Below are 13826 nucleotides of genomic sequence, written 5' to 3' on the forward strand. Positions count from 1 at the left end.
GCTTCCCTGAGGCAGCTACCTGTCAGGATTAATCTTGCCGAGCCCAGGAATGCGCCTCACTAGACACCGCACCCCATTCCAGGAAACCATAAATACCAAATGAGATGCTCAGCACCACACATGAAAGTATCTTCTTTCTGCGGAGCATGACTGTGGGGGAGCGACGGCCGGACTAGCATCAGTCCTGCCTCGTGCTGGGGTTTTCTTAAGGTGGTTCCTTGGGGGAAAAGAAGGAAGGAGGTGAGTGTGGGCGCTTCTGCCTTCCTCCTAAGGAGGCCTCCAAAGGAACCCCCTTATTTGTTTCTCCGTCCTGGATCTGCCTGGGGACCTTGCTTTTTTATTTCCAGGTTAAAGGACATTCTTCCTCTTCCCAAATCAACCCTAATCAGAATCATCTTTGATAGCTCCTCTTACAAGCACTTTTGATAACGTGACCCAGAGGCAAAGCTGGGGAAGAACTGGTCTTCTGAATGACGCTGCCCAAGTGCCATGCAGGAGGGGGCACAAAACAATTAACAGGGCTTCGAGTAGCACAGTTTTGCCAAACAGGGTACCCCTGGCCTGTCAGAGAAATACAGTGCGGGTGATGAACACTTATTTAGCCAAAAAGATTGACTCCTAGGTTTCTTTTCCTCCTGTTCGCTTGTCATCTCACTAGGAAAAGTCACAATTTTCACAAAGATTGTTAAGCATCCTGCTTATCTCAAAGATCTTCCTCTTCTTAATTCCCCCCTCCTCAGTTTCCCTGACCCTACAAACTTTTTGCTGGAGGGTTGAAATATTTTTGGTCTGTTTATGCTTTTCCATTTGGAAACAGGCACTGCTTGGTATTAGATGTTCGGTTATGAGACCAGCAGAAAGCCAATGCAAGACTGATGTTTGGAAAGGCAAACATCAGGTGAGCCGTGGAGGCCATCCCTGTGTCCCCACCATGTCCCCGGAGGGACGATGGAGCCTGCTGCCCCACGGGGTGCTGGCACCCACTGCCACCTCCCATCTGCCCGAGGATGGCCAGCACTATCCCATAGAGCTGAGCCTATGGCCAAGGCCACCAACTGAGGCCACACTCCACAATTTCAGGGGCAGAGCCCCAGCGTGGGGAGTTACCACAAAAAAGAGCGTCCCCAGCTAATTAGGGACTTCTGGATCAAAAGCAATATATTTAAAGTCCAAACCCAAAGGCTTGACTCCAAGGAGCAGCCGGTGCCGATGCCAAGGGCGGTGGGAGGCAGCCAGCTCGACCAGCACAGGACAGACGCCAGAGGGACACTGCTGACTCCAGAAGTGTTCCCTTCCACAACCTTTGAAACAAAGGAATTTATTTCAAAACACAACAGCATTTCCATATTTTGACGCATAACCAGCCCCTGGAAAACTTCTTTCCTGTTTCTACACAAACACGGTATGTTTTAGACAGCACCTCACCAAACCCAAACCACGTGATGCCTCCATGGAACAGCCGCAGCCCAGAGTGGTGGCAGCAGGACGCTGGAAGTGTGGTGTGATCACGTTGGGGACACAGGCACTGCAGTCCCCATGGCCCAGCCATTCACTGCTTTGGTCTTGTCTCAATCATTTTCTGCACAGAGTAGTCCCACACCTCTCAGAACGGCTTTGGGACAAGAAGAACACATCTTCTGGTGCATGGGCCACCCAATTTGGATACCTTAAAATTTCAGACTGGCAGGGCTTGGTTCGTGTTACCATCAACTGAGAAAAACACTTGCAAAATTCAGCTACAGGTATGGATTTTGTAGTCCAGGGTAGGACAGAGCTTTGCCTTGCTGGGCTTAGTCCACAGCCTCCTGATCATGTAAATAACTATACTGTATATATCCTGTTCTCCCCAAACTGTCCTTTTAGGGGCCGAAACCCTGGGTACTGTGGGTTAAATAAGTCAGTTCTCTGACAATGACACATTTGGTTGAATTTTAAATGAGGCCTTTAGAAATCTCTAAAATTTTAACCATCAGTGTGTAACAGCTTCTAGGACGTTCCCCACCTTGTAACATTTAAAACAATGATTCATCTTCATAAGAAATATGTAACTGTCTACAACTAACTCTTAAATAATGTTAATTATCTGCATGGTCTGTGTTTCAGCATATGCGATTTCCAGCTACCAACATTGGACATTACGGAAGATTTTACATGACATCAACTTTCCAACGAGCAGCGACCTACAAAATACATAATTTTTAATCTGCAGTTAATTGCCACAGCTTAAAAATCCCAGAATTTATGAGAGAATTTATGAGAGCTACAAATAGCTTTGTAGCCTGTGCAGTGGGGAATAAAAGCTACGATTTTTGGTTCAGCTTGTTGATATTTCCTGAAAACATGAAACAATTCTGAAAGGACAGATTTCCTGGCTCCCAGCTAAAGGTCAGCAGTCACACAGGGAGCGCTTGCTAAGTGTACCAAAATGATTGGGAAGGAAAGATTGGCACAACATTGCGGTACTATTAAAAAGTGATTTAAGTGGGGGAAAAGGGAGAAAAGAGAGAGACAGACAAGGATTAGCCTCTCAACAAGTGAGCTTTCATCAAGACTAGAAAAACAGCCTTGTTCCTTGCTGCTTGCAGCCCCGCGCTGTCACTCCGAGCTCCCTGTGTCTGCCCCCTCTGCCAGCTGAGCAGCCCCATCCCATGCTGCCATCCCCGGCTGCCTTGGCTCCGGACGCAACCGCTCCATCCAGGCATCTCCAATCACTCCTCCAAGCCCTTCCTGCATGGTCCAGAGCTTTCTCCAGGCTCATCTCTGTAACACATTACAGAGGCACAAGTTTCACTGGGAAGGACAGAAGCTCGAAAGTCCCATGACTTTGTGCAACACTGACGTACAGTTGTGTGATACGCAAAAAAAAAAAAAGCTCATTTTCCCAAGGAATCCTCCCCAAAGCTGCCCGATGTTTATAACTTGCTCTCAGCACAACTCAAGAACCAAAGCACCTTAGTGGCTAACTCCCGTTCTGCAGCCGGCAGAGGGGGCAGCAGGCAGCTCTCATCGCTTTCATGAAACCATCTGCTTGAACAAAGTTCCTTCTCAAAGTATTTCATTTTATAATAACAGATACTGAAAATTTCCCATCCACTAAGGTGATACCAGTTTGAAAACAAGCACATTCTGCAACTAAAATCTCCGAGGCACATACAATGTTAGTAGCGTCATTAAAACAATATTTAGTACCAGTCTCAACAGAGACTGTCCCAGCTCCCTCCCAGACTCCCTGACTTGTTTTCACATTTATTATTCAGGTTTTTCTTTTAAAGTCTGGGTTATGTACAATTTTCCAGCCTCCAGCAGGTCCCCACCACAGGCTGTCCTCCCCGGTAACTACATCCCCCTCGCCTGACCAAGAGCCCTGGCACACCAGAATTAACAAAGAATTTGTGCGTATAATCCTGCTAATGAAATACCGCCACTCTGACCTCAGCGTCCTTCCTAACACTGACTTATCAAAAACATATGCTCCCATCACTCATGGTCTTTTTTTTTTTTTTCTTTTTTAAATTAAAACCAATCGACTGTAGAGCGAAATACTACCTTTTCAGCTAAAAGGTTAACAGCAAGCCAATGAGCACATGCGTAGCTCGAATCTGATGCCCCTAAATCCCGCTAACTGCAGTAAACTAAAGCAAACCAACAAATGCCCCAGTGAGCAGCTAAGCAATACTGTAGGGTGTTCAAATTTAAATTTAGCCCTGGCAGATCCTGGAGGAAGGGCATCCCGGAAGGCATGTGTCCTCTGCTATGTGGAGAGAGCACTCAAACCAGAGGATTCTATTCCACATATATTACTTTCGAATATACGGCTATACCTATTGTATATCATCTGTATTTCATATGTATATTTTCTCTAAAAATACTTTGTACGTGATAAAAGACACTCTGCTCTTACCCACAATATATTTTCCCCAAAAGCAGCCAGGTGAGACTGAAACAACAGATTATAATTCTTTGCAATGGGACAAAGCCGTAGCTCAGAATAGAGGCGCTCTGACAATTTAGAATTTTACAGACCACAATCTGCAAGGATGAATAATTCTCCAAAGCAAAATGTTGAACACTAGCATGGAGAGTATTACTTCAGAGGCAGATTGCCGTAGCCTTGCTATTTTCTACCGGGAGCTTCAGGGCAATTTACAAGTAGAGACTATTGCCATGATCAGCGCTGAGATTACAGAAGACAGATTTGCTGGGATGAATCTAAAAAAAGACAGCTCCAGGCCTAAAATTCAATGTGCCACACCTGCTAGCAGAGAATATATGAATAATCTGATCTCCAGGCGGCAAATCTCCGACTAGGAGAAAGGGTTGGACATCCCCATCCAGTGGAGCCTCCCCCACTATGTCTTCCTAAAGCCAAACGAAATCATCAATATGAAGACAAGCTGTGCACTGATACCTCTGCAACCCAAAACCTGCACTCTAAGTTGAGGAAATCCAACAAAACCAGGCACCCAGTGCCAGAAAGGCTAGAACTCATCAACCTGACATTAAAAAATTCTTCTATTGAACAGGTCTAACCAGCACTACCTGCAAAACATCTTCTTAACTGTGAGATTAATGACAGTAGCTGGAAGATAGGGTGGTTTCTACGGCATTGTTTCAGGAGCTGAGGTGATTCCATTGCCCCACCACCAGAACTCCCTCAATTTTAAATCATCTATGCAGTAGCTAAAGAAAAAATAATAATATCACTTATAGGTAAGCCATGCTTGAAACTCAGACACAATGCGATGAATTTTTCTTTTAAATCATGTCTTGCATAAATTATAAACTCTATATTGATTGCAAGGGTAGTTAAGCAAACTAAAAATGTATAATGGGAGTAGGAGACATCTTCTTGGCCTTGTGGGCTCAAGTGAGGTTATTCCCACTGCAAAACACCAATGATCTGTGCATTATGGTCTGTTAAAGTAATACTTGGCTTATTGAACGCTTACTTGGTTTGATGCTTAAAAGAAACTCAGGCATGCAACACAGAAATAAAGCTCTATTTTTGTAAAGTGCTGGAGAACAACAGAAAAAAAACCAACCAAAAAGGAAATTCCTTGCAGCTCTAATTGTCATCTCAACACATGCATCCCCCTTTCATATGCTTGGGTTTGCTTACTATTATTCTTATCGCTGTTATTATTATTAATCCACCAAATCATCACACTCATACTAAACCCATTGTTCACTAGGCAATTTTTGCTCGACAATATAATCCTCAAAGCTTCCATCAAATAAAGCGCAGATCTACCAGCCAACACTGCGACAGGCAATGGAGGGAGAGGGTGCAAGGTCGGCGGTTACTCTGCATTAACCCCTGTGAGGGGCTGGATTTCAGAGGTCAGTGAGTGCTCTCAGTGTCAGCTATGTCAGGTCCCATTCAGACATTGGTCTGAGCAACCAGCATTGTAAGACTCTTTTGAAAATCCTGATTATCACCTTTTAAGGCAGCTGAAAATCAATTAATTTTGAACTTTTAAAGGAATGCCTTCGCTCTGGTCAACCCTGGCCACACAGTTACAATGCATTTTGCAGAGTCGCACTGCCTTTTCTTTCTATTCAGTGTAAAAGCACTTAATCTTGGTTATCAGCTCCCTGAAGGTCAGGCTTATTTCTTTAGATCTATTATTTACTGCTTGAGATTTCCAGTTCCACCTTTCTGGCTATTACAGCTTCTTTCCCCAACTCCTATTCTTTACACGATAACTCCATATGATGACTGTTGATAAAGTTAGGAGGACCATGATTCTAAATGTCTGACCTTCTTCAAAATCTGATAATGGATACAGTTTCTGAATCATAGGTCATCTCAATTTTGCCAATAAACCATTTATTTCCAGTGGCCTTCAGACCTTGAGGCTTACTGTGCACTGCAAAATGGATTCTTCAGGGAACAATAAAAGTAAGAGAGCCATCCTCTGCCTTCGCTTAGCACATTAGGAGGGGTACTGTATTTTGGAGAGCGTGTTTGTCCACAACATCTTATGTGCCACAGTCTCCAAGACCTTCACAGTCTTAGTACTTAGAAAATGCAACACTTTCTGATGTTTGTATAAAGCTGAACATTATAAACGTCTAATGTGAGCTAATCTCCTTTTCATTTGCAATCTATATGGAAAAGACAAGAAAAATCCATGCCTCCTTAAATCCATCTACCGAGGGCTATCCAGTCACCTTTACCGTATTCTTCAACTTACAGCTCAAGGCATCGGGCCAAGTTTTACATCACTACCTCAAATGTTATGCTGCTGTGGTAAGACCCGATTACGCCATGCTTGTAAAAGCTGCGTCGGTGCCAAGGTACACAATTTGTTGGTATGAGTGCCTGCCGCCCTCCTGCAATGGCTGCGCTGAAATGGACTTCTCAAAATTACTTGGTCTGGCAAAAAACACTGCCAGAGGTACAATTCCTACTGAAGGCCAACATTTCACGCAACTATTGAGCAAGATGCAGAGGAAGGCCTGTCGAACACACATCCCCGGCTCGAACAGTGCTTGGAAAGTTAAGCAGTGACTGGATCCTGAGCAGGGGTTGAACCGAGCAGGTTTACTTACTGTCAAAGCTCCTGTACTGCGCTGTTAGGGTCGTCTGCACAGAACGACCAGCCTCTTTCATCATGGCTTCAAATTCACTTCGGCTTTTGTTTGCAAAGTTCTCCTCCATCTCGCTGGTGCAGCAGGTATAGCCTTGTGGGCAGATTCGCAGGTGCTCCCCTAAAATGAGAGAAGATGTTGTTGAATGGCCAGGTCTGGAAAACGAAAGACTTCACCCCAAACCACCTCAGCATAAAAATATTCCATCTCCTTAGTAACCTGGATCTGCACCAGGCCGTACATGTTTACCCCTTAATTTGAGTTATCCTGCATTAGTATAGTGGTTGGTGTGAATACAGGTACCAATTTTCTCACTGCTGACCATGAGGGAAGGAAAAGTGAAGGAGATAAATGTTCATACGCAGCACAAGAAGGGAAATAGAAGTGTTTTCTGCTCAAAGTCTGCCCTAGAATCCATCTCTGCCTAGAATCCCAGAAGACATGGAAGTTTCTGATTAAATGACATATTAGTCGTCCTCATTCCACTTAACATGTATATTAGAACAACTGTTTGAAACTACTTTGCCAAGAAAAAAACCCGCCTCCAATGCGCTCCCCCCTGTCCCCAGCCAACCTCCCAGAAAAAAAAGCATTCCTGAGAAGGCATTTCCATAGCCAGAGAGGTGAGACTAGTGAGAAGGTTTCAAAAGACAGAGACGTGCTGAATGCCAGTGGAATCTGGGTGACTAATTCCCCTCCACACATTTTGAAATCTGCCCATTTACTATTTTTTTCAATGAAAAATGTCCCTCCCAGCAAGAGACGACCACCCAAAAAAGGGTTGCTATGACAATCACTGATCGAATACACCCTTTGCTATAGGGAAGAACAGGAAAAGTAAGAGGACTCGGCAGTCAAAGTGAACAATTCTTCAGTATGGGAGCTGCTCCTGCCCTCTGCAATCCCTTTATATTGTGGAGCAGCAAGCGTTTGCATAGGCAGAGTCAGCAACATTTTAAAAATAATTGCTTAAGTTTTTATGAGTCCTTACAAACAAAGGCACATCCACCTGCAAACACACCCTGTGTTTCTCCTTACCCAGCAATACGAATTCATTTCAATGAACTCAAACATCACGGATATTTTTTTTTTGTTAAGAATAAAAAAAACCTTGTTCCAAGCACACACGGAGATAAACCAATTAAAAAGAAGTTACCATGCTTAACATAATTTGATTGGGACTGCCAAGGATTTTGCTGGCAGTTTTACAGGACTGCTGTCTTAACGTCATAGTTGAGCTGAAACATATATTTAAAATTGTGTTTTATCTTGTGTGTCTCAACAGCTTCAAATCCTGAACCTGCACAGTCCTCTACAGTTCCCCATTAAAGTCCTTCACTATTTCCAGTGTAGAGCAAATGGGTGCCTTTGGGTAAAGGGTCTTTGAAACTGGGCACATGTCCTACCCTTGTGAATGCCATGCCATTAGCAGCCTGACTAAGAGCAATTTTGACAGGCGTGCTCTGCAGTTGATGTATTTTAGGCAGAAGCCATTCAGGATGAGTTTGCATTTTGCTGGCCCTCGCGTCCCTGCTCACAGACGCCTCTGGAGCAACCTCTGCAGGGCGCCGGGGTGAGCCTGCCCTTGGAAAATGGGTTATCGTGTCATTTGCACCGACAGAGCAGCCTTCCTGCCTATGTGATGGGAACTGCTGGTCACCACCTTTCCTAAGAGAGTAACTCCTATCATCAGGAGTAAGACACAAGTCTTACCCCCAGCTGAGAGGCGCATCCCAGTCCCCATGAGTGCCCAGGGACCACCGTGCCATGCCGTCAAAGCAACAGCAATAGCAGCAACTTGCTTCAATATAAAAACTCGGAGTCAAATACAAACATCACGTGGCTCAACGCTCACCATACCAAATGCAATTTAAGTCACAGGGCTTGCCTAAACCTTTCCTTCCTTCATAAACTAGATCATTGCAGCTCGTTCCCTGAGCTCGTTTCTGCAAAGCTGCATTTGTACCAGGAAGCGATGGTGAGGATCGCTGACATGTGACAGACAGGCAGAGCTATAATTTTTTTGACAAGACACAGCTTTGTTTCCTGTCATGGCAAATTAAAAACTTTCTTCTTGTCCAGCCTCTTCCATGTGATTTCTGCTGCCACATGATTTCTGACGAGGATCGAAGTTTTGCTGATAGCTGTTCTGCTGCGGTTATGCATCCTTCCATGCCATCCTTGGTGCCCTCAAGGACACCTGGGTTGGACTGCCTGGCCTCTTTGAAAGGCCTATAAACACAGAAATGGATCCCAAAGGATCCCAATGGTTCCCAAAGACTGCCTTTACCACCACCAGCTCAGTCGCTGATAAGTTTTGTAGATGAGGTCCTGCGAGCCCTTGCATTTGATAGCACCCAAGAGCACGGGCAGTCCCCCGGCTTTTCCATCCGCCGTTACCCACCAGGGCCTGCAGGTTCTACCTAGGCCATGAACAACCCTTCACAAATCCCGTTTCGGTAAACCAAGATAAAGCAGCGGGAACCAACCTGTAAACCAAGATAAAGCAGTGGGAACCGACCCGCACAGGCTGTAGAAACCAAAGAAAGGGGAAAAGTGTGGGGATGGCCTCTGGGGAAGAACAGGGCCTGCCCCCAGGAGGAAGATGGAGGGGGAGGAAGAGCCCCGTGCTGCGCCCGAGCTCCCTGACCAACGGTGAGGAGCGGCAGAAGTGTGAGGCGCGCTAATTAAAATGTGACATGACCAGACAAAAACCCTGCACGCTCCCACCCCAGGCAAAGCAGAGGGAGCGTTCCAGCAGGATGGCCTCCGTCCAACACCTCCCTCTGCCATCAGAGCTCCAAACAGCCTCCGGCCAGCCGGCACCGCGGAACAGGGTGGGAAGCGACAGAGGGGAAAAAAGACAGAAAGCTAAAATTGCTTAATTTTAAACAACTTTGCGAATCGGATATAGAATTTTTTTAATGCTTGAGCTCAGAGCAGTTTCAATCCCTTTTGAAGCAACATTTATCTTCGCTTTCTGCAGGCATTTGTGTGGTACTCAACACCACAGCACTTTATCTCAGCGGGAAGCAAAGTTTTTATCATTTGTCTTTGTAATTCGAACTCAGTGCACACAAAACAGTCTTACAGCACTATGAAAATGCTTTGCTCTCTTTGCTTTTTAACCTGACCCACCCTGGAAACATTCCCTATTATTTTTTAACCTTTTTTTATTGACTCCAAAAGAAGTGCACTCTAGACCACATTTTTCCTCTCCTTATATTTCAAAGTTCATTTGTTTGCTAACTTGCCGCTAAAGTTGCTGAAGCTGCGCTATAAATATCTCCGGGTTCACCTGGCAGGAGATTATCTGCAGATATCTATGGAGAGATAGAGGCGTTTTACGAGGAGTAAAGCTGCAAGACACAGTGTATGTTCCCCTCTCGGCTGCGGCGGCAGAGACGTTTCCCCTCGCACACCCCTGACACGCTGTTAACTGCCCGTTCCACAGCGCGTGCTCCAGCCCCTGGTTTCTGCAAAGCAGAACCCAACGCAGCAGCAAGCAGAGGGTTGCTCCAAACCTCCTTGAAGATAACTGATACGCTCACGGGGACTCAGGCCAGCTCTTGGTCATGCCCAAAGAGAATTACACTATCCCCTATGAGTCTGTAATTGAAACCCAGCCATCTCTCCCCAGCCCTTGACCAGCAACCCCCGCAGCAGAACATGGAGTGCCCACCGTGCATCCAACGGCTCAGCTAATACCATCCCTGTGCCGCCCTAAGCACTCCAGATTTAAGACACGTTTGTAAGTAAGAGAAGATGTGCTTTCAGATGCTCGGCTTCCCTTCAGAAAACTATCAGCTTGCCCAAGCCTTTGGCAGCCAAATTTTGCGTGCTTCAATCTGGATCTCCCTGGAAGAGGCGGCTCTCCTGCGCAGGCTGCCGAAATCGGGGTGGGATGTAACCCACCGACTTCACGGTCTCTTGGAAATGGAGACAGGGCGGAACATGCATGAAAAAAGCATCGAACAAGTATCTCATTTATGATTAACTGCCCTGGAGTGGAAAGGAATAGGCAGGAGGCTGATGACAAGAAAATATCACGCTGTCTGGCTACGGGCTTGGATCGTCCTTCAAATACCCTTTCAGCCGGCTGGGTTAGCAGATCATTTTGGCTATCAAATTCATTACTGCGTTTGAGAGTGCTGAATATTAAATCACTTGACCACTTTCCCCTCAGGGAGGGAGCCAGGCTGCTTTGTGGCAGGGTCCCCGCAGAGGGAATAGCCCTGTTCATAGCCACCACTGATATGAGCTGAGACGGGGCTCAGCTCCCTGCTTCTTCCCCTGTGAGCCACCGGCCTCCCGGCCCTGGCCCACGCAGGCTCCCCTCGGCCGTGGGCTGTGCCAAGAGCCAGTGCAAACCATGGCGTGTGGTGTAACACACCGGGGCATCAGGATTTCAGCTCACTGAGATCAGAAAAATGCTGTAGCTATTCACTGCTGCTGTGTGTCACCCCACCGTGAGACTCCCTGGCCACGAAAACCAGAGAAGGGCAGTCGCAGGTGTGTAAAATACAACACTGAGAGAAGAGTCCTTGGCTCCTTTAACCATGTAAATAGTGCTATTTCTATCCCTCTCACAGGACGCTGGAGATTGAATTCATTACAATGTTTGCAAAAGGTTTGGGGTTATTTGGATGTCAGAGTATCTAAATGCAAATTATTACAAAATAATTCCCAGAGGTTAATTTATTTCAGGCTGTGATAAATCCGTCAGGATTCTTCCCTCATATTTGTAACCCTGCTCCCACTCACTCTCCAGACTGCTCATCTCCAAAACCTCATCTCATGCTCCTAGACCAAAATCGACCCAGTCCAGCCCCCCCACACCAAGACACCTACAGCCCAAACCCCCTCCTTGGGGCTTTCTGGGTGGACACGTCTCAGGCCACCAGGCTCGCTGAAGCCCCACGCTGCGGAGCCCCCCCTGTCACACACGGCAGGGACGCCAGGATGCAGCCCCTGGCTGGGTACCGCCACTGAGCATGAGAGCACCTGGCAGCTGAGGAGCTCCCATCCTCTCCTACTGTCCCTGGTAGGCACTGCCGGCTGTTGGCCTCTCCCTCTTCACACCTAAATCCCATCCAGGCTAATGAGCATCACAGCCAGGAACTGAGGACAAAACAGGCTAATTCAGACCATGGCTTTTTTTTTCTCTCTCTCTTCTTTTTTTTTTAACCAAGTCAAAGTGTCTGCAGCTGATGCAAAATGAGCTTGGAGGTGGTACAGATGTTAAAAATACATCTGGTAGTGCAGGTAGTTCAATGAAAGTAAATCCCTTTCCTTATGCCTCCCAGCTTTTCCTGCTTCAGGTATTCCTGTCCCCATCTCTCTTGAAATACATATCTTTAAAGAGAACATGATTTGGCGCATGCTGATAAGCAACTGACAGCACAGCCTGTAGCGCTACTATGCCACGATGCTACCTTGAAACCCAATCTTGTCACAGATAACCCCTAGGGGTTAGCCAAAAAACATTCAGACAAGGAGACAGTCCTGGCTGACCCTCCCAGGAAGAGCTCTTCATGCCTTCTAGATGCGCTGAGGAACATCAGCTGGGAAGCCACTTCCAAACACCTACGCCCCATAATGTTCATGTAGGGTGTCCGGGGGTACAGCTGGTCTCCCACAGTAGCTGCTAACATCAAAGTCAACCAGCCACCAGACTGCTCTATTAAGGAGAGTGCGAATCAGGAATGTGCCCATATTGCAAAGGCAGGTGTTAGCTAAGCGCTGTGCAGCCTGTTTCTTTGATTTGCAGTCAGCTGTCGGCAAAATACGATATCTTCTATTTTCTGATTATGTATTAAGAGTACCAGCTTGTTTGGCTTCAGTTTGCACATAATGTCAGGGGAGTCATAGCAGGCCTGAATTTTAAGTATTGTAAGGCAAACCTTCAAACTTTGATCAAAATGCACTGAACCACGCTCTTCCCTGGTATTAGCAATACCACAGGACGAGGATGCGCGGGATGGGGTAGGGGCTGGCCAAGAAATGAGGGGCAGAATATGGGCTAGTGGTCATGAAGAAGGGTTGTGCTCACGTGAAGTCTCCATTTTCCTGCACTTCCATACCAAGAAGCACTCTCAGGATAAGGAGTGGAAGTGGCAGGGTGCAGCTGGGAGCCTGGCCCCGCTGTGGACTCTGTGGATGTCTGGGATGAGCCAAACTGGGACCTGACACAGCAAATGGGGGGAGGAGAGCCAGAGAGAAGCCATCTGCTTCACCAGCACCCTGCAGGAACCCCTCGTGGACCTCAGCACGTGCTACATAGCAGGACACAGGTTAACCTCAGCCAGCCCAGGGCCACCGCAGAGCAGTGTCACGGCTCCCGGTGAGGGCTGTGAGGAAGAGGCAGGCGCCGTCTCGCCTGCTTCATCCACACCAGCCTCCCCATGCACATCGCTGCTGCCTCCCGGCCCCAGTAAGATGAGAGGGATTTGGCTCCAGCACAACCGATTCCTGTATCTCTTTGCTGCTGCTGAGGGAGTAGCTGGGTGTCTCAAGGGACTGAAAACAAGGGCATGAAGTCTTTTCAAGCTGCACGCCACAGGTCTGAATTTGTCCTGTGTCAGCAGCTTGTATAATGCCTTACCATCTGACAGCTGATCAAATAGCTTGTGCTATCTGAGATGAACGAATGTTTCCGTTGAAGATAAAGAAAACAAGCGCTACGTTCCACATCAGTGATAAAAACAGCAAACTGGGAAAAAAAAATCTAGAGAATATGCTTATCCTGTTAAAGCAATGCACGCATTTAAGACGAGACAACAGCAAAACATTAAACGCTTGTTCCCACAGCTCATCATTCAGACCAGGATTATACCAACAGAAGTGAAAACCCAAGACCAGATAATCCATGAGATTTGCTCTTTCCACTCCTTACCTTTTTATTCCTACCAGGATTTAGTAAACTATCAAAACACTGTTAACCAAATAAGACGACTTAATCTGGCTATTGCGTGGAGCTGGCTCCCTACCAGGTTAGCACTGCTCCGTGACTGCATTACTGTGGAACTCCGACACAGTGCAGAGATACAGGTATTCCCAAGAAACACCACAACTGGCATCCTCGGAGCAAAAAACCACTGATGGGTGGGAGGGTTTTGGGACTGCCATGTTTCCTATGGAGCCTGGCTCCCAGGGAGCTGGGCAGGAGGGTGCAGGGGATGCTGAACAGGAATTTCCTCTATATTTGCTCTGTTCCTGTGTGGAAATACTTC

General features: G+C 46.7%; 1 protein-coding gene across 1 annotated transcript in view; it reads right to left on the reverse strand.

Annotated features, from left to right (window-relative positions):
• The window catches only part of GPC1 (glypican 1), a 218508-nt gene that overhangs the window by 104274 nt on the left and 100408 nt on the right, over positions 1-13826 (reverse strand). Inside the window, exon 2 of the mRNA XM_054205463.1 lies at positions 6556-6714. Within this exon, the coding sequence (XP_054061438.1) occupies positions 6556-6714 (159 nt within the window). The remainder of the gene's footprint in view (positions 1-6555; positions 6715-13826) is intronic.

The sequence above is a fragment of the Rissa tridactyla genome, chromosome 6 (assembly GCF_028500815.1).
Source record: "Rissa tridactyla isolate bRisTri1 chromosome 6, bRisTri1.patW.cur.20221130, whole genome shotgun sequence".
NCBI lineage: Eukaryota > Metazoa > Chordata > Aves > Charadriiformes > Laridae > Rissa > Rissa tridactyla.